Raw genomic sequence first — 22,237 nt, 5'->3', positions numbered from 1 at the left:
TTTAGAATTCTCCAATTATCTTTAGTTATTGCTAAGAATTTGTACCTTTCACCCTAAGTTTAGAACCTAAGTTCAAGGTAAAATATGAGTCTATTCCATATTTTTCTGACCTAGACCTTTTTTAGTTAAACAGAAGCCCATTATAATATCGACAATACAGTGTTGTGATTAAGGGGTTGGTCTTGGGCTCAGGCTGTGGAACTGGAGTGGAACTGGGTTCAATTCCTGTCTTCACCACTTAGTAGCTGTGAGTCATTTAAACTATCTGTGCCCCAATTTTTCACCAATTATTGTCAAGGGGTAAAATAGTACCTTTCCCAAAGGGTTGATGTGAGGATTAGAGAAGTGAATATGGGAAATGTGTTTAGAGCAGTTTCACATAATCTCAATAAATGTTGTTAATATGTTATCACATTGCTCTGTGCGCATGTAAAATCTTCTCATCCAAAAAGTGAATTCCACCATATTATATCAGGTTCTGCACTAGGTGCTGAGGTTAGATGGCGGGAAAAGAAAAAGGACAAGGTACAGAGATAAACAATGTTTGATTCTACTCTCACAAACTTATGAGACTTAGTTGTTTATCTTGAAAAATAGAAGGCATGGCCCAATCACTGCTCCCTCCAACTTGAACCATCTATGATTCTACCATTCGTAAGAAAGGCCTGGAAAAGCAATGCAAGGATGGCAGAAGGACTTTTGATGACATCTTGCCTGCCAAGTATATCTAAGACTTGCCCAGAAACAGTGTGTAGAATCTGCAGCTTTGTGAGAACTTTCATATATGTCATTGGAAGTCGAAGTCTGTTACTGATGCTCTTCAACAGCCTGAAATATTAAACTGGCAATGAATTATTTGATTTTAATGTATAGTATAACATAAGTACAGAATGTATTATATATTGATATCTCTAGTTATATTTTACTGTCCAACAAAACAATCTAAATGCTGACAATGAATTTAATGAGAAAAGAAAATTTTCATAATATAATTTCTTTCAAAAAGATTTTTTGGCCAGGCGTGGTGGCTCATGCCTGTAATCCTAGCATTTTGGGAGGCTGAAGTGGGAGTATTGTTTGAGGCCAGGAGTTCAAGACCAGCCTGGGCAATATAGTGAGATCCTGTCTCTACTCTTAAAACACATTTTTTAAAGAGTTTTCTTCCCATCTCACTTGCTTAGAGTCATGAATCTCCTGACAGCAGAGCCAGTCTATTCTTACTAAGCAGCACACTATCCATCACTTCCCAAATGGCATAGATTTTGTTTATTTATTTATTTATTTATTTTTGAGGTAGTGTCTCACTCTGTCTCCCAGGCTGGAGTGCAGTGGCGCAATCACGGCTCACTGCAACCTCTGCCTCCCGGCTTCAAGAGATTCTCGTGCCTCAGCCTCCTGAGTAGCTGGACTACAGGCATGTGCCACCATGCCTAGCTAATTTTTGTTTTGTATTTTTAATACAGACGGGGTTTTGTCATGTTGCCCAGGCTGGTCTTGAACTCCTGGGCTCAAGTGATCTACTGCTTCAGCCTCCCAAAGTGCTGGGATTACAGGTATGAGCCACCCTGCCTTGCCCTGGTCTAATTATTCTTATGTTTAAAGCATAAGCAATGTTTTTCTAGAGATATTTTCTTGGGTCAATGAAATCATCTCCTAATTTAACATCACAATATAAAACCAGAGGGGTTAATTTTTTGTGTGTGTTTTGTTTTGTTTGAGACAGAGTTTTACTCTTGTTGCCCAGGCTGGAGTGCAATGGCGTGATCTTGTCTCACTGCAACCTCTGCCTCCCGGGTTCAAGTGATTCCCCCGCCTCAGCCTCCTGAGTAGCTGGGATTATAGGCATGTGCCACCACGCCTGGCAAATTTGGTATTTTTGGTAGAGATGGGGTTTCTCCATGTTGGTCAGGCTGGTCTCAAACTCCCAACCTCAGGTGACCCGCCTGCCTCGGCCTCCCAAAGTGCTGGGATTGCAGGTGCGAGCCACTGCGCCCAGCCAATTTTTTTCTCCCAAATGCTAGAACTACATAGTATTAATATTCTCCCAAACATTATAGCTATGTAGAACCTTCCTTTTTGTGTGTGCAATGTAATTAAAACCTAGAATGTAAAAATAACGACTGTAATTTAAGACAAAGGAAATGAAATATGAAAAAGAAGTTGCATACATTTGGGATTTTTGTCTCCTATTTTCCATCTTGCTTTTACCCTTTTCACCTGGTATCTCACTATTTATTGATTCTTTGTGCTTTCATTGATAATACCAAATGAATGTTACAAGCTCAGCTTGCCTCAGTTTCTATATATATCAACCCGTTTCTCTCTTCTTAGCTCTCTTTTCTCATCTTATCACTCTCCTAAAGAAAAGCTTACTTGTCTTTCCCTTGCCCTTCTTTTTATTCCCCTTGATTTCACATATATATACAGCATATTGACATATTATCTGTTTATTGTAGTTCTTCTAAAGATTTGCATAGCTAACAAATATTGAGGCTAAATGTGTTATATATGTACTATCTCATATAATCATCTACTCTATGAGGTGGATTCTGTTATTACTGCTAATGATAGACGACAAAATTGAGACTTAGAGAGAGTTATGGTGAGGTTAGTGGCTACGATTTGAATCCAGATCTATCTTCCTCTAGCGCCTTCTCTCTTAAGCCCTTAAAATATTACTCTCAATATGATGAAGTACATCTGAATATTGATTGTTTGGATGAGAAATAACTTTAAAGTGTATATTATAGCGCTTCTTTTTTGAGACAGAGCCTTGCTGTGTTGTTCAAACTAGACCACAGTGGAGCAATCATGGCTCACTGGGCTCAAGTGATCCTCAGCCTAGTGAGTAGTTGGGACTACAGGCACGTGCCACCATGCCCAGCTAATTTTTCTTTGTAGTAACAGAATCTCACTGTGTTGCCCAGGCTGGTCTTGAACTCCTGGGCTCAAGCAATCCTCCTGCCTCAGTCTCTCAAAGTGCTAGGATTACAGGCATGAGCCACCTTGCCCAGCTATGAAACACATTCTTTTAAAATAATTTTAATTTTATTTTTCTTTTAACTTTTACACTTAACAGTAATTTTTTTTTTGTTTTTTTTTTTTTTTTTGTTTGTTTTGTTTTTTTGAGACAGAGTCTCGCTCTGTCACCCAGGCTGGAGTGCAATGGCCGGATCTCAGCTCACTGCAAGCTCCGCCTCCCGGGTTTATGCCGTTCTCCTGTCTCAGCCTCCCCAGTAGCTGGGACTACAGGCGCCCGCTACCACGCCCGGCTAGTTTTTTGTATTTGTTTAGTAGAGACGGGGTTTCACCATGTTAGTTAGGATGGTCTCGATCTCCTGACCTCGTGATCCACCCGTCTCGGCCTCCCAAAGTGCTGGGATTATAGGCTTGAGCCACCGCACCTGGCCTAATAATAATTTTTAAACCATTTCAATTCTTGTTCTCCTAAACTATGTATCTTAGGAGAGTTCCAAAAAGAGAGAGGAAACAGTCACAAAAGGAAAAGAAAAGGAAAGGGACTAGCATTTGTTGAATGCTTACTGTATACTTAGTATCTTATCAGGGACCAATTCAAGTTCATAGTTCTATATATTCTGTAATCTTCCTTTAAAAAAATAGGGTATTTCTTTATCTTCTACTTTTCCATGAACAACTGTCTTGCTCATAGTTCCTGAAGATAATTCTTTACCAAAAGTTGTTTTTGTAATCCTAAATGCAAGAGTTTTGGTGCCTTCACATGTAATTCATCTGGACCTTAGAAGTTGGAAATAATCAAGACACTGATGTTCTTGTCTCTTCATCTCTTTTGGGTTTCAATTCTCTTAATCATGATCATTCTACCTTTTGTAGAATGAATGTGAATCTCATCAGTAGAAAAGGTAAAAACAAAATAGGAGTCATTAACTTTTGTTTGCTCATTGTCATCTTTTTAAGTTCACTTTTCTTTTCATTTTGAATTTATAATCTTTTTTTTTTTTTTTTTTTTTTTGAGACAGTCTCACTCTGTCGCTCAGGCCGGAGTGCAGTGGCATGATCTTGGCTCACTGAAACCTCTGCCTCCTGGGTTAAAGCAATTCTGCCTCAGCCTTCTGAGTAGCTGGGACTACAGGTGTGCACCACCACACCCTGCTAATTTTTGTATTTTTAGTAGAGCTGGGGTTTCACCATGTTGGCCAGGCTGGTCTCGAACTCCTGACCTCAGGTGAGCCTTCCACCTTGGTCTCCCAAAATGTTGGAATTACAGGCGTGAGCCACCACATCTGGCCTATAAATCTTTTTAAGCCTGTTTGCAAGCCTCAGCACACAGTGACAATTAGCTTTCCTGACAGTATCCTTAACATTTCACATCATTTTTCATATCTGCAAATATAATGAAGTGGGCCCATTAATCTGTTTGTTTAAAGCAACAAGGATTTGTATTGAAAACCTCTGATTAAACAAATAATACATGCTAATGGTAGAAATTTGGAAAAATATAGAAAACTTCAAAGAACAACAATAATAACCACTGTTGACCTTTTAAAGCTAATTTCTTAAAATGTTTACTTAATTATAAACATTTTGACTTTTTATACCTATTAATATGTATATATTTAAAGGTACATATATGTCTGTATCTTATTTTTAAAACATTTAAAGTTATTGATTTTATCATTCACATGGCAAGTTGGATTTAGGTCAGAAAATGTTGAATATTAATACTTAAAATACTATATATTATTTATTAAAGATTTATGGAGATAACATTTATGATACGATTTATGGCTAAATCATTCCTTAGGTCAAGATGTTTCACTTTTGACTTAAGGCATTTTTGAAGTCTCACAAGTTTCTATTTCTTGATAAATTTACAGACTACTACTCTGAAAATGAAGTATCTTTATTGGTTTTAAAGCCTACAAAAAACTTATTATAACTGTAATCACAGTTGCATTTATACTGGTATTCAGAAGGTAATTTGTCACCATGGAGAATTTGCTTCTTTGTAATTTTTATTTTTTTGCTGTCTCCAGCATACTTCAAGATTATTAAACATTCATAATTTTAACCGAAAATATAGGTACATGGCAAACATGGAATCAATATTTTTGAATGCATAATTGTTGAATGAAATGTTATAAAGAAGGTGAAATGAGGTAGGTCAGTGGATTTCTCGATTGAGTTTTTATTGTTCCTTCAAATAGGCATTTCAGGAGATGGTCCACAGTTAAGAGAGTAAGTAGGAATAAAGGCACAATTGTAGGCCATTCTTTTTATCTGATTTCAAGTTACGTACTTCTAATCATACAACTCCATTCGAGAATACTAGCTAATGTTTTCAAAGTTCAAATTAAGATCTGGGTGACAGACCTCTATCCTGGAAAGATCATTTTATGTTATTACTATGCACAAGTAACATCATCCAAATTTTAAAATGGGATTGATGCTCCTAGCAGCAGAAAATATTTTACGTTCTCAACCGCTATATGAATTTTAGAGAAATGACCAGAAGGCTAAGATGGCAGTGTTGTATTCATTTTTAAAGATAGGCAAGAAGACACCAAGTAAAGAGAAGGTAGCTTAGAAAGAGCTCAGCATCAATCAATAAATTTTGTAGAAATAATGCTTAATTTAATTTTTTATTCAATTTTAGTCACACCAAAAACTTTGTGGGGCTAAATTGTCCAAAATCTTTTGATTTATTCATATTTATGATATAAAATTCAAAATCTGATCATTATAAAAATCCTCAATTAGTAACATGGGAAAAATTGTATTCTATGATAGAAATCCAAGAATTTGAGAGCCATTTGGCCACATTGCCTCCTCCATTCCTCTTTCTCTCTACATTGCATCCTGGGATCTTGGCACAAAACCAAGGTAATTTCCAGAAATTGGCAGTGCCCAGCCAAATGCGCAGCTGCTGCTGTCTCCAACTCTTGCCGACTAATTTTGCACAAATCACTTCCTCCTCTTGGGGCCAAGAAACTCAGAAGGCAGGGAAAGTGTTCCTCAAGGGCAGATATGGGAGCACTTCCTGCGCCCTTTGCAGATCGGGACCTGTAAGGGCGGCAGTAGCATCACCTCACCTACAGACCTTCCCAGAGTACTTTCTTTTTCTTTTTTCTTTTCTTTTTTGTTTTTTTTGTTTGTTTGTTTGTTTTTCTTTTGTTTTTGAAACGGAGTCTCCCTCTATTGCCCAGGCAGAAGTGCAAGGGCAGCATCTCGGGTCACTGCAATCTCCGCCTCCTGGGTTCAAGCCATTCTCCTGCCTCAGCCTCCCGAGTAGCTGGAATTACAGGCACCTGCCACCACGCCCAGCTAATTTTTTGTATGTTTAGTAGAGATGGGGTTTCGCCATGTTGGGCAGGCTGGTTTCGGACTCCTGACCCCAGGTGATCCGCCTGCCTCAGCCTCCCAAAAGTGCTGGGATTACAGGCATGAGCCACGGCGCCTGGCCCCCATAGTACTTTCTTCTGGTAAGGGTGCCATTCCAAGCTTGCCCTTTACCCCTCCGATATTCCTTATCTTTTTCCCTTTGACTCTCAACATTCAAAAATCTTGCCCCACTTCCTTTCTGTCTCCTTCTAATATATACTAGTTTTGATTTCTTATGAATGGAAAGGACCAAACAATCAGCTCCTATGAGGGTACCTGAGCCAGATTTGCACAGGGAGAGAGGAGCTGAGAGGGCAGAAGACAGCCAGAGATAGTGGAACCGCCTGTGTTTCCACGGTTTCCACCTGACAGTCTCTTCACTGTGCAGTGGCAGCATGTGGGTGTGCATACTAACAGAGGTAAAACTTAGGTATTTTTAGCTTCCTACATTCTTCTTAAATGTAGAGTCAACTCTGATCATTTGAATATAGCCATGGTGATGATTTTTCTTTCCCTTTGTTCTTGTAACCTCTCTATTTCTCTGCCTTTGTTGGGTCACGTTGGACTGGATATTCTTGGTGAGCATGAGGGAAGCCTATTTGACTACACAGCTTTACACACACCTTGAGGTTTACCTCACCTCTGCCCGTTCTGAGAGCAGTCAGTGGGTAGCCTCCTGCTGGCCTGTGGATAGGCGCAGGGTCACCCCGCTAGGTGGGCGCTAGTGTTTCCTTGGGAATAGTTTTCGTGCATCTAGAATAGCACCGTGAATTGCTATTGGTTTTGTCATCAGTGGCCATGATACCATGGCTATTTGTTTCTCTTCGAATAAACAAACAACCATGCTAGTGGAAGGAGCTGGGCTGAGGAAGGAGGACTCATCTCAGCTCTGCCACTGGGCAGTTGTTATATTAAGCAAGTCCACAATCTCTTTGAAATTTGATTCTCATATGTGAAATAAGCGGGTTGAACCATATTCCTTGATTGTCCTGTTTTTCCCTGATCTCTTAAATATCAAACTGCATTTGATGACTGTGATTAGACCCATTCCCATGCCAATGGGAACAGGTCCACTTCACACTCATCCTTAACCTGTTAGAGATACGAAAAAAATTACAAAACAAACATGTGTTTTTCTAACTTTTTGTGTATGAGCTCATCCTAACATTAGGCAGAAGTTCAGGATAAAAAATTGACAAAGTAGAAATTGACCAGGAATTAATACAAAGTCTGATAGTTTGATTCAAAAAAAATAAATCACACAAGTACGTGTTTGGCTGAAATTCACATATATATTTGGGTATGCAATTCATGTGAACCAATAGCATATAGCACTTGTGCTGTATAGCAGGGGTTCCCAACCTCCAGGCCACGGTCTGGTACCAGTCTGTGGCCTGTTAGGAACTGGGTGGAACAGCAGGAGGTGAGCAGCGGGTGGGTGAGCCAGCAGAGCTTCCTCTGTGTTTATAGTCACTCCCTGTCACTCATATTACTGCCTGAGCTCCACCTCCTGTCAGATCCGTGGGGGCATTAGATTCTCATAGCAGTGCGAACCCTACTGTGAAATGTGCATGTGAGGGATCTAGGGATCTAGGTTGTGTTCCCCTTATGAGCATCTAATGACTAATGATCTATCATTGTCCCCCATCAACCCCAGATGGGAGTATCTAGTTGCAGGAAAACAAGCTCAGGGCTCCCACTGATTCTACATTATGGTTAGTTGTAGAATTATTTCATTATGTATTACAGTGTAATTATAATAGAAATAAAGTGCACAATACATGTAATGTACTTGAACCATCTCGAAACCATCCCCCATCCCTGGTCCGTGGAAGAAGTGTCTTCCACAAAACTGGTCCCTGGTGCCAAAAAGGTTGGGGACTGCTGCTGTATAGGATAACCAAGAGTCCTGCAGCCAAGGCAGACCAGAAGTAACTGCTGAGTCAGCGGCCAGGTCAGATAGCATGAAATCAGCAGTCTTAAAAGAGATCAGGCAAGGCAAGGTGAGAGAGGCCAAAGGCAGGAGACAGCTCAAGGTTGTGGCAGGTGATCAGCCAGAAAGTATAATGAGGAGATCAGTAATGTCGAAGCTCAGAGATGAGCACAAAAAGAACAGGGGAGGGGAGGCTGGAGTGGGTGGAATGGGGTCTGTAATAAAGGGCTCCAGTTTTTCTTCTTTCTTCCCCCTGCCCCAACCTTATATTACCAGGCAGCTTCTCAAGGCTTAGATTTCTCCATACCCTATAATTTAAGTGCCTCTTAACCTAACCCCGTCCCGTTAAAGTGATCTCTCTGGTTTGTCAGGTGGGGTGGGAAGAATCACCTGCACTGTATGGTAAGCTTTCAGAGCCCATGTGTGGAGGCAGGAGTTACCCTTGCTGCACACTGCTCCCCCACATTAGCCACTACTGTTTCTGGGCCAGCAACCCCCTCACGCACCCTCTGGTCATTCCCGCTTCCCTGCCCCTGCCAGTGCTCTTATCCGACCCCGATTTCCTTCCTTCCGTCACACACCTTACCTTCACATCCTACCTCTTTTACCATTGTTCCCTCTCTTGGCTCTGTAGAACAGAATATGGCTCATTTGTCATGGGGGATGACGTGTAATTATTACTTCCGTAAGTAGTCTGTGAGCTTCAACAGGATAGGAACCATGTCCTCAGAGACTGCCTGGTACAGGAGAGAGTGTCATGATTAGGAAAAATAACCCGGTATTTCATCCTGGCTCTGTGACCTTTAGCATCTACCTCTTTCTAGGCCTTCATTTCCTCCCGTGAAAAATAGGAATAATCATTCTGTGTTTTGGATTCTTTACCTAGGGATCAAATACTTAGATCGAATGATCACAGATAACATCATTTTTTAACCTGGAAAGCACTCTATGAAAGTGAGGAGTTATAAGAGGTTCCATCGTGTTGTAAAAAAGGCAAAGGATTTGGGGAATCTGAACTTTGAGCTAGATTTTAATTCCTTTTCTATTACTTATTGAATATATTACCTTAGAGAAATTTCTTCTCTTGTGAAATAGAAATGACATTATTACGAGGATTATGGTGCTGGAGCTGGCTTATGCACCAACTTGTAAGAGCCAATTGTCAAATATTTAGAAACTTTGCAAGCAAGTTGTTAAACTTTTATTAGCTTGAAATCTGCTATGGTGGGAATATTTACACTAGGAAAATGAGCAAACACTACAAACCAGATTGCTGTTGTTTTGGAAAGAGCTGATTTAGCAGTACTGCCGATTATGTAAACAGGCTTCTATAAATTGTAAAGCACTTTCTCTTATTCATTATTAAAAACACTAATGGTAACAGTAATGTTCTGTATCCACAGAATCTAGCCTAGTGCATGGCACAATTCTCAGTATATATTCTTTTTTCTTTTTTAAGACAGGGTCTCGCTCTGCTGCCCAGCCTGGAATACAGTGGCACAAACACAGCTCACTGCAGCCTTGATTTCCTGGGCTCAAGCGATTCTGCCACCTCAGCCTTCCACCCAAATAGCTGATACTACAGGCGCACATCACCATGGCTGGCTAATTTTTGTAATTTTTGTATTTTTTATAATGTTTGTATTTTTTGTAATTTTTTGCCATGTTGTGCAGACTGAGTATATATTCAATAAATACACTTTAAATTTAGCTTTATGATTTGGAAACTTCTGCCCCTCTGATAAATGAGCCCCATCTTTATCTTTCTTCCAATCTCTCTCTACAAAGTGTCTTTTTAAAATCAGATAGCATCAATAAAAGCCTAGCTCCCTAGCTTAGTGCATGATGCATAGTAGGCCTTAAATTCTGTATGTCCATAGTTGAGCTAATCGTCTTCTTTCCAAACCTTTCTTTCTGGCATTTCATATCTCAGTTATTGACATTGTCTGTCTGTTCATTATTCCAAATAAGTGATTTGAAAAGTCTTCCTCTCCCCCTTTCCTTTACCCACTTCCATGTCTAGTCAATTACTAGATCTTACCAATTCTACCTCTTAAATCTTTCCTGTCCTCTTCACTGCCATTGCTAACTGACTTGTTCAGGTCCAGATCATTTCTTTTTGAACTATAACTTCTAACTGGACCTTCAATCTTTCCCTTTGAATCCAACCTCTACTTCTATACATGTGATTTTAATTTATCTGACCAAATTACTCCCTTGCTTAAAATTCCTTAATGGCTCTCTGTTGTCACGAGGATAAAACCCCAAAGATTTAGCTTGTCATACAGGCCTACCATAATCTAGCCTTTGCCTACTTTTTCAAGAGTTATCTCCCACTATTTCCCAATACTACCTGGAATGCCTAGTCTTTCTTTCCTAGTGACCATTAATTCACCCCTCAAGACTCAATTCAAACAAAACTTCTTATAACATCTCTAGACACATTTTATATTTATTTTTCGGAGCTCCATTGCACCTTATACATATCTTTGTCCCATATCTAACCATGTGGCTGTCATCTATTGGTCTTTCCTTCTAGATTGTAAGTTCCCAAAGGGTAGGAACCTATGGTCCATTTACTAATGCCTAACACATTGCATGCCATGTTATAGGAGCTCAGTGAATGAATAAGAATTCAGAGGATAGGATATTTTCTCCTCCTCCTCCTTCTTCCTCTTGTTCTTCCTCTTCTTCCTCTCCTCCTCCTCCTTCCTCTTCTTCTCTTCCTGTTCTTCCTTTTCTTCTTCTTCTTCCTCTTTTTCTTCCTCTTCTTCTTCTCCTTCTCCTCCTCCTCCTCGTTCATCTCCTCCTCTGCCTCCTCCTCCACCTACCCCTCCTCCTCCTTCCAGAGTCTCGCTCTGTCACCCAGGCTGGAGTGTAGTAGTGCAATCTTGGCCACTTGCTGGGTTCCAGCAATTCTCCTGCCTCAGCCTCCTGAGTAGTTGGGACTACAGGCATGCACCACCATACCCTGCTAATTTTTTGCATTTTTGGTAGAGATGGCATTTCACCATGCTGGCCAGGCTGGTCTCAAACTCCTGACTTCATGATCTGCCCACCTCGGCCTCCCAAAGTGTTGGGATTACAGGCGTGAGCCACCACACCAGCAGAGGATAGGATATTTTCATTGGTTCACTAATACAAGCTATTCATGGGATATGGTAATAAATAAAAGGCTTAAAATTTAGGTCTCAGTTATGAAGATAAGAAAATAATAAAATTGAGAGGGTCTATTTTTATCCATAATCCCCAATATAAGTTACTATGGCTCCCCATCACCTTCAGTATAAAATCTCAAACTCAGCCTGGCGTGCAAAGCTCCTTATAATCTAGCCCCTACCTATCTGTCCATTCATGTCTTTCTGCATGCGCTTATATATAGCCTACATTCCAGCCACTTCGGGTTTCTCATCTGTTCCATAGTCTTTCAAGCTTCTATGGCCTCCTTCATGGTTTCCCCCACACTTGTAATACCCTCCCTCTCTTCTTTCACTCACACCTTTCTGACTTGCTTAATGAATGCCTACACTTCCTTCAAATGGATCAAAAGTTACTACCTTTCAGCACCTTTCCCTGAAACTATTCCTCCCTCTTCTGTGCTCTCAGAGCACTTACTTAATTCATTAGAAGCACTGTTCTGTCAACTTTTGTTGGTCTTTCTTTTACCCCGTCTGCAAAATGAGGTCATCTTCATACCCTGACCTCTAGCACATTCTAGATGCTTGGTACAGAGTGAAGGAAGGAATGACTATTACAAAGGGATTTAAAAAGAAAGTACGTTTCTGATAAGAACATACTTTGGGCTGGGCACAGTGGCCCATGCCTGTAATCCCAGCACTTTGTGAGGCAAAGGTGGGTGGATCACCTGAGGTCAGGAGTTTGAGACCCGCCTGACCAACATGGAGAAACCCTGTCTCTACTAAAAATACAAAAAGTAGCCGGTGTGATGATGCATGCCTGTAATCCCAGTTACTTGGGAGGCTGAGGCAGGAGAATCACTTCAACCTGGGAGGCGGAGGTTGCAGTGAGCCGAAATCACACCATTGCACTTCAGCCTGGGCAATAAGAGTGAAACTCCATCTCAAAAAATAATAATAATAAATAAATAATAATAATAGATATTGATACAGAATGCTTAGAATACCTTGAAAATCACAACAATATAAACATCTCCCAGATCTAACCACCTAAAATTAACTATTGTTAATTCCTTGGATTTTTTCCTTCAAGTCTTTTTTTTGTATGTATATCCTTTTAAATAAATTTTTAAGTTAATGTTATATATATTGTTCTAACCTGTTTTTTATATTAATGTGTCGTGGATATTTTGTCATGTTCATAAATACTCTCTCACAGCATAAATTTTCATTGCTGCACTCATCTCCATCACATGGACGAACCCACAGGTTAACCAGTCCCCATGTTTCAGTGTTCTTAATGCAAACAGAAGTGTCGTGGTGTGCATACTAAAGAAAAGATGATCTCATCTCTCCCTCCTGTTTTTCTCAGGTTTTGGAGCCCTCTCTTAAGTCAGAACTCTGTCCCAACAATCCTCTGAGTGTCATCTCAGGACCTTGGTTATACTCATGGCACAATGGCCAACTTTCAGGAGCACCTGAGCTGCTCCTCTTCTCCACACTTACCCTTCAGTGAAAGCAAAACCTTCAATGGACTACAAGATGAGCTCGCAGCTATGGGGAACCACCCTTCTCCCAAGCTCCTCGAGGACCAGCAGGAAAAGGGGATGGTACGAACAGAGCTAATTGAGAGTGTGAACAGCCCCATCACCACAACAGTTTTGACAAGCGTAAGTGAGGATTCCAGGGACCAGTTTGAGAACAGCGTTCTTCAGCTAAGGGAACACGATGAATCAGAGATGGCGGTGTCTCAGGGGAACAGCAACACGGTGGACGGAGAGAGCACGAGCGGAACTGAAGACATCAAGATTCAGTTCAGCAGGTCAGGCAGTGGCAGTGGTGGGTTTCTTGAAGGACTATTTGGATGCTTAAGGCCTGTATGGAATATCATTGGGAAGGCATATTCCACTGATTACAAATTGCAGCAGCAAGGTAAGCTAGAGTATGGACTTGGAAGATATTTCTTGTGTAAACACACCATCACCACCACCGTCACCACCATTAGCTGGATAACCTGTGAGCTTTGGGCAAATTAAATAACTAGTGGCAGATCAATACCTCATTTCAGTTTCCAGTAGACCAGCTGAAGGGAAGAGATTCACATTTGGTGGGTCTTTTTTGGTTGTAGCCCATCTTTTTGTGGTCATCTAGTCTAGTGGTGTACAAAGTACGGTACATATAAAACAATCCATGGGATTATAAGAAGAAAATACTAGAGCTCTTGTTTATCTCATCATTTAAAATTTCCATTTTCATAAAATTTTCAGATATATTTCATATTTTAATATAGTTGTGCAGATATATAATATATAAAGAAATCATGCAGTGGCTACATATTTAAAATTTTTTGCCAGGTGCAGTAGTTCGCACCTGTAATCTCAGCACTTTGGGAGGCTGAGGCAGGAGGATCACTTGAGCCCAGGAGTTTGAGGCTACAGTGAGCTATGATTGTGCCACTGCACTTCAGCCTGGGTGACAGAGTGAGACTGTTTTTCTTAATTAATTAATTAATTAATAAAAATAAATTTTAAAAAGTTTACTGATAACTTATACAATCAAAAAAATCTGATGGCTGCTGGACTGATTTAAAACCAGACAGAAGCCACATGGTAATGCCCCTGAAGACTGTAGGACTTAGATTATAGTAAAACTTAGATTATAGTAAAAAGGAGTTATTTTCTTACAATAAAGGCATAGAAAGCTTACATTTTGAGGAAATGACAAAATATCTAACCAATCTTGAGAAGCGCTATTATTTCTAGATCCCACAATCGCCCAAAAAAAGGAAGTTTTGTTGGGTGTGGTGGCTCACACTTGTAATCACAGCACTTTGGGAATCTGAGGGGGGCAGATCACTTGAGGTCAGGAGTTCAAGACCAGCCTGGCCAACATGGTGAAACCCTGTCTCTATTAAAAATACAAAAATTAGCCAGGCATGGTGGCATGCACCTGCGGTCCAAGTTACTTGGGAGGCTGAGGCACAAGAATTGCTTAAACCCAGCAGAGGTTGCAGTGAGCCGAGATTGTGCCTCTGCATTCCAGCCTAGGTGATAGAGTGAGACTCTGCCTTAAAAAAAAAAAAAAAAAAAATTAAGTTTTTAACTCCCATCATTGTGTAACAATATATTCATACATTCTGATTCAAATATTAATATTGTACGTTTGAAGCCCTGGTATTCTTTATAACCTCATTTTTTAAAAGCTTTATGTTACGTTCAGGGGTACATGCGCAGGTTCGTTCTACAGGTAAACTCGTGTCATGGGGATTTACTGTACGGATTATTTCATCACTCAGTACCCGATAGTTATTTTATCTGATCCTCTTTCTCACCCGACCCTCCACCCTCACGTAGGCCCCAGTGTCTGTCATTCCCCTCTTTGTGTCTATGTTTTCTCATCATTTTGCTCCTTCTTGTAAGTGAGAGCATGTGATATTTGGTTTTCTGTTCCTGCGTTCGTTTGCTAAGGACAATGGCCTCTGGCTCCATCCATGTTCTTGCAAAGGACATGATCTTATATAACCTCAATATTCTCCAAAGTAACTTTTTTTTTTTCTGATAACAAAAGTAATATGTATGGAGTTTGGAAAATACAGGTAAGTTCCAAAACAATTTTAAAATAATCTAATATCCTCCATCTCCTGAGAATAACCATTAATGTTTCCATTTTATATATTACATTAGTCTATTTGTGTATATGTGTGTATACTTTTAAAAAATGGAGTCATACTATATTAATCCGTGTTCACACTACTATAAAGAACTACCTGAGACTGGGTAATTTATGAAGAAAAGAGGTTTAATGGACCCACAGTTCTGCAGGCTTAACAGGAAGCATGGCTAGGAAACCTCAGGAAACTTACGATCATGGCAGAAGGCGAAGTGGAAGCAAGAAAGTCTTACCATGGCAGAGCAGGAGAGAGAGAAGGGGGAAGTGCCACACATTTTCAGACAACCAGATCTCATGAGAACTCACTCACTATCACGAGAGCAGCAAGGGGGAAATCCGCCCCATGATCCAGTCACCTCCCACCAGGCCCTTCCCCTGACACGTGGAAATTACAATTCGAGATGAGATTTGAGTGGGGACACAGAACCAAACCATATCACATACTGTTTTGTAATGTTTTCTCACTTCATATTGTGAACATTTTCCATGTCTTAAGTATAATTCTTCAGCATCATTTTTAATGGCTACATAATATTAAATGATGTGAATGTGCCAGTATTTTTAAGTAATCCCCTATTGCTCAACATTAATTTGTTTGCATGTTTAGTTATTATAAGCCATACTGCAATGACCATTTGTCTACTACTTTACTTTTGCATATATCTTTAATTAGTCCTTGGGATAAATTCCTAGGAGAGGAATACTTGAATTCAAAAGATGTGTTGTTTTAAGACTTTTGATACATATCTTTGTGGCCTTATGTAAATGATTAAATTTTTATGAGTTCTCTCATCAAGAAATTCTGGAAAGGGAAAATATGGACCAAAAATGCGATTCTATTTATTTTATAACTGATTTTTAGACTCTGGGACCCTCCCCTAAAAGTCTGTTCATCTCTTTTAGTCAAGACTGTTGATGGTTTTTCCACAACAGCCAGTGGCCTTCAGTTACCATTAACCACTTTTCTCATGCGTTTTATTTCCCATTTCTGCAATACATTCTCTTAAACCAAATACCAACTCCACCCTCTATACCTGTTTTCCATAAGTATATTGGGATTTACTGGTATGCCTGTAACTTCCAGGTCCTTTTCAGGATTTGTCAACCATATGATCTGTTCTTGTTCCATGCAGAAATTCTTCATCAGTCCCTGGTTTTGTGTATGTGTATCCCTCTCTTTCACACATACTCCAGTACGCTACACATTCTGCTTTCATTTTCCTTCCACCCCCTGGCCTGCATGATTTTTAAGGTTTTAAAGGAAATTAGTTGCTTCTTGCTAACAGCATTATTATGTTTTAAATTAGACATAAATATAAGCAGGAAAATAAAATAAAGAAGAAAATAAAAATCACCCGTCTTTCCACAATTCAGAGGTAAGAATTTCTAATTTTTTTTTTTTTTTTTTGAGACGGAGTCTTGCTCTGTCACCCAGGCTGGAGTGCAATGGTTTGATCTCAGCTCACTGCAACCTCTGCCTTCTGGGTTCAAGTGATTCTCCTGCCTCAGCCTCCCAAGTAGCTGGGATTATAGGCGCACACCCATTTTTAGTAGCGACAGGGTTTCACCATGTCGGCCAGTCTGGTCTTGAACTGCTGACCCCAGGTGATCCGCCTGCCTTGGCCTCCCAAAATGCTGGGATTACAGGCATGAGCCACCGTGCCTGGCCCTAGTTTGTTATTTTTTTAAAGTTCCCTTTTCTTTGGTTGGACGTAAAACCTACTGATAGCTGCATAGGCGATCGACTACATTTGGTTTTTAGGGTCTCCGCTTGTCCAATCTCAGACTTACTTTTGGTGATAATTTGAAGATCTCAGGATCCAAGTACATCATTGAGGTTCAGACTCAGAATGAGGGGCAATACACCCATCCCGTATGTTTGTCAAAAGGAGGTTTTAAAATTTTTTGTTATTATTCTGCAAACTGCTATTTAATTTGTGTTCCAATTGATTATGCAACTTTCAAAAAGGTTTATTTCAGAAATAAATAAGAAACAGGCCTGGTCAGCTTAAGATTCTGATATGGACACAGCAGATGCCTAGCCCTTCAGCAGACTGCAGGATATCCCACTGAGAGCTGGTGTTGCTGTGCACCATGAAAGAGTTCCGCTAGCCGGAAACTAGCAAATTTCCTTGTCAGGTCTGGGATCAGGGAACTAATCTTCAGTCCTGCATTGCAGCCAACCAAAGGATAACACATGTCACAGGCATGTCCCTACATTTGGTACTTATGAGGAAATGTCACTGGATTTTGAAAAAATTTTAATGATGTCCTCACCTCCCTTTGAGTATGTTGATAGTGAACCCAAGTAAGGTAGCATGCAATTTAAATCTTCTGTTGCCAAATAGTTTCCAGTCTCAAAGCAAGTACTGTCATGGCCATGTCTGAATAAACAAAGGAGAACTGTTGCCTTAAAGTGGGTGGGCATGTGGCTTTTTCCCAGTCCTAAGGATCCTGATGGATATTGGAATTAACATCGTTGTCATTGGGAAGATAAAAGAGAAGATAAACGCTGGGGAAGAATATCAATGGGACAGACATAAAAGCAAAGAAAAGTTTGGGACTAACCCTAGAGAGAGTATACTCAGTTCTTCATTATTATGAGATTAGTTATCTTGCTCATCAATTATCTAGGCCCTTAATTTTGTGCAACCTTATCACCAATTTCCTTTTTCCTGCCATTTTCCCATTTCTGAGCTCTCTGCTCGTTATTGACAGGGACTTTGAGACTGGGCAAAGAGTGCTAAATTCATATCAACCGATTTTACTTCTGATAATTAGTTTCAGTAAAAAGATGGATAGAAACATGGTTGAAGCATTACTTTCTTTATTTTACAATCTGTGTTCTTTTATTACAAGTGCTATCCACTTTATTTTTCTATGGATAATCGAGACTTGGCTGAACATAGTTGAATAGCACAGGCATGAGGTAGAGGTTGGTAGAGGAGAATTTTATTTTTCGTTGCAATACTCGGAATACTTTGTATTTGAGTGCCAAGTGTATTTGTATTTTAGTAATTAATCTGTTTATCATCTTACAAAAATACTAATAGGCATTATTTCTAAAAAATATAGTGAGTTACAGTGTAAGTATCCTAAAGCAATATGAAAATAAAGCATTTTTTTAACAAATTATTTGGGAATCATTAAATAGCAATGTGGAAAAAAATAATTTATATCAGTCCTCATACCATACACCAAAATAAGTTTCAGATGAATGTAAAGATTAAATTTTTAAAAATGAACGATAGATAACTTTTAGAAGATAGACTAGGCAGTGGAAGAAATTGCAAAGGAAATAATAGACAACGATCTGGAACACTTTGTTCAAAAATAATAAAATTAAAAGAAAAAGGCTTATAAAATATCCTCATTTGTATCAAAGAAATATAGAAGGAGTTTCTTCAAGTTGATGCAAACTATGGAAGGCTAACAGATAAATGAACAAAGGGGTTTTGACAATTCATACAAAGCAGATTGTGAGTATTAAACAAATGTGATCACGGTCAATTAAACAAGTGCAAAGTTATAAAACACTATTTTATACCTAATTAAAATAGAACCAAAAAATAATTAATAATACTTACTGCCAATATGTTCATACATTGCTGCTGTGAGCAAAAACTATCAAAATTCTTTTGGATAGAATTTGGAATGTACATATTAGCAGGTGCACGCCAGTAACTAAAGATTGAGTAAATAGGGTAAAAGAGACACCCAAACATTAGTCTAATTTTAGTAGTTATTTTATTAAAAATTAGGGTAATTTGGGCTTGCGTAAAGCTGTTCAAAGACGTACTGCTCAGTTATGTTCTTGCCCCAGAGTCCAGTAATAATACTTTATTCAGTCCCCTAAAATGGTCAAAATGACACTGGGGGTTTTTTGTTTTTGTTTTTGTTTGTTTGTTTGTTTGTTTGTTGTTGTTCTGAAATGGAGCCTTGCTCTGTCGCCCAGGCTGGAGTGCAGTGGCACGATCTCAGCTCACTGCAACCTCTGCCTCCCAGGTTCAAGCAATTCTCCTGCCTCAGCCTCCTGAGTAGCTGGGATTACAGGCGTGCACCACCATGCCCGGCTAATTTTTTTTTGTACTTTTAGTAGAGACGGGGTTTCACCATATTGGCCAGGCTGGTCTCGAACTCCTGACCTCATGATCCACCCACCTTGGCCTCCCAAAGTGCTGGGATTACAGGTGTGAGCCACCATGCCCGGCCAATGACACTGTTAATTTGTCACTGGACCCCAATGAGGAAAATTCTCTTACAATATGCCATCAATATCTGTGTACCATGTGTGCTGCATGGATGAGCCCATAGAGGTGAAAGTGAGATTTCATGAGCCACTTATTAATACTTGTCCTAGAAACCCTGAAGATAGTTAAAATAGCCAAGGCTATCACTTGCTGTTTCCTCCCAAATCTCACTTGGTATCCTGTGTTCCTTCGGTGATTTTAAATTTGTCAGCTATTTGTATTTGAGAGAGATTTGCTTTTATCTAGCATTTATTCAATTTCAGTACAGCGAAAAATTTTAATACTGCTCAGATCAGGAGAATGGGATGAAGGCCCATGGCATAAACCACCCTCATTTTATATATTTCTTGCTCTACATAGTTATATTTTGAAGCTTAAGTTTTAGCAATTGTAATGAGAAAACATTTTATTAAGATCTACAGAGTTTCTTTTCTCTTAAGGTAGAGAAAATTAGAGAAGAGGGAAGTGTAGCTCACTTCTCGAGGCAGATAAGCTCTTTCCGCTCTTGTTTCATCAATGCAGTAGACGGTGAGTTGATTTGCTTTCAAGACCAGAGTTCCTTTGAAGCTAACTCAACACTACTTTGTTCCATGTTCTGCAAACAGCAGCCTTTGAGTGATCTGAGGAGAATCTCTCACGACCTTTCACACTGTCATCATTTTTCTCACTCCGTGGGGTTCTTAGCTCTTTGATATTTGTTTCTTACCTGTGATAATACCCTGGAAAGAAGGGGGAATGGAGAAGGCTCAATGAATTACATTCTTTTCTTGAAAAGTTTCATGAGATTAAAGCACATATTGATTGAATTTTTGAAGTGCTTTATTTAAAATACCATTTTATTCATTATAAAAGTGATATAGGCTTATGGTAAAAAATAATTTTTAAGACAGAAAACAATAAAGAAATATAATATGAAGCACTAATAATGCCACCACTTAGAAATGACCCTTCTTAAATTTCTGGTGCAAAAAATTATTCAAACTCTAAGGAAAAGAGAAACTTGAAAATACTACAGCTTTATGAATAAGCATATCATGACTAATGACTAATGGCCCTCTCAATTACTTATGAGAGGCAATGTCATATAGGAGAGAAAGCACTCTTCCTAAAATTGGCCAATCCTGGGATTCTAGGCCCAGTTTTACCACTTATCAGCTATATGATTTTAGGAGAATTTACTTCACCACCCTATGCCTTAGTTTTTTTCATCTTTAAATAACTATAATAAGGCCATACTTGTAGGGTTGTAAGGATTGAACATATGATATATGTCAAGTACTATGCTAGTGTATGGTATATAGTAAGTACTCAATCAAAGGTAAATATTAATGTAAGTAGTATGCATAATGAAGTTCTTAGGAGAGTATCATTAAAAATTCATTAGCAGCCCAGCACGGTGGCTCACACCTACAATCCCAGCACTTTGGGAGGCCAAGGCAGGTGGATCACCTGAGGTCAGGAGTTCGAGACCAGCCTAACCAACATGGTGAAACCCTGTCTCTACTAAAAAATACAAAAATTAGCCAGGCATGGTGGTGGGTGCCTGTAATCACAGCTACTTGGGAGGCTGAGGCAGGAGAATCACTTGAATCCCAGAGGCAGAAGTTTGCAGTGAGCTGAGATCATGCCATTGCACTGCAGCCTGGGTGACAGAGCAAGACTCCATCACAAAAAAAAAAAAAAAAATTCATTAGCAAAGATTCACTAAGCATCTGCACTAGAAATTCAAAGAGGAATAAAATAACACCTGTAATGGGTGATGCGGTAGGGATAGTTGCATAGAGGCAGATGGGTAAATTGACTGACATGCAAGCTTAAGGTGAGGAGGTAGGACTGCAAGAGTGGTAGGTTGTGTTTTGTTTGGAGGAAGGCATATTGGAGGCTTCTGCTCTGCTTTATTTCAGTGGTTAAAAATTGATACGAACTAATGTGTATGAATATTTGATCTATAGTTCCAAGGTACATAGGAAGGTTCTATCTTTTGGTGCGAGACAGAGGGTAAGGCTCATCCTGGATGATGATGAAGTTGTACCTTCAGAATGGCCTTGTAGAGTGGTCCCTTCTGAGATCTCTTCAAGCTTATTTCTTGCTTGTGTGCCTAGATACTTGGGAAGTGCCATTTGAGGAGATCTCAGAGCTACAGTGGCTGGGTAGTGGAGCCCAAGGAGCTGTCTTCTTGGGCAAGTTCCGAGCGGAAGAGGTGGCCATCAAGAAAGTGAGAGAACAGAATGAGACGGATATCAAGCATTTGAGGAAGTTGAAGCACCCTAACATCATCGCATTCAAGTAGGTCAAGGCTTTTTTTTTTTTTAAAGAAGTAGACCTATTTTCTTTCCCCCAATATAGACACACAAGTTTCTGCTTTGAGAGATATTTCAAAAGCATTCTCTAGACTTAGCACTGTGCTAGGTGCTTTGGGAGGGTATCAAGGAACTATTATATTGGAGTTGTGTCCTCAGGCATCTTATAATCCAGTGGTTCATTTTGCTGAAGTATGTGCTACATGGAAGGGGCATGCACATGGGGCAGGAAGGGAAAGTGTGGGTTCCTGCCAAGCAGTCAGATCTGCTGCATCAACCTCATTCATCAATGGGATGACAGAGGTTACTTCAATATCACCTGAACAGCCTAAAATTCACTTAAGAAAACAAAGTTGACAGGGTGCAGTGGCTCATGTCTGTAATCCCAGCACTTTGGGAGGCCAAGGCAGGCAGATCACTTGAACCCAGGAGTCTGAGACCAGCCTGGACAACATAGTGGGACCCTGTCTTTTAAAAAAAATTTTAAAAATTAGCTGAATGTGGTAGCACAGGCCTGTAGTCCTAGCTACTTAAGAGGCTGAGGCAGGGGGATTGCTTGAACCTGGGAGGCTGAGGCTGTGTTGAGCC

At 39.7% G+C, this 22,237-nt stretch overlaps 1 protein-coding gene across 1 annotated transcript in view; it reads left to right on the top strand.

Annotated features, from left to right (window-relative positions):
* MAP3K13 (mitogen-activated protein kinase kinase kinase 13) overlaps positions 1 to 22,237 on the top strand; it is a 106,429-nt gene that overhangs the window by 45,169 nt on the left and 39,023 nt on the right. Inside the window, exons 2-3 of the mRNA XM_026454888.2 lie at positions 12,803 to 13,362; positions 21,452 to 21,635. Coding sequence (XP_026310673.1) covers positions 12,888 to 13,362; positions 21,452 to 21,635 — 659 coding nt within the window. The 5' untranslated portion in view covers positions 12,803 to 12,887. The remainder of the gene's footprint in view (positions 1 to 12,802; positions 13,363 to 21,451; positions 21,636 to 22,237) is intronic.

This window comes from Piliocolobus tephrosceles, chromosome 2 (genome assembly GCF_002776525.5).
Source record: "Piliocolobus tephrosceles isolate RC106 chromosome 2, ASM277652v3, whole genome shotgun sequence".
Taxonomy (NCBI): domain Eukaryota; kingdom Metazoa; phylum Chordata; class Mammalia; order Primates; family Cercopithecidae; genus Piliocolobus; species Piliocolobus tephrosceles.
Note: the sequence above shows the minus strand (reverse complement) of the source record. Positions and strands in the feature narration are given on the sequence as shown.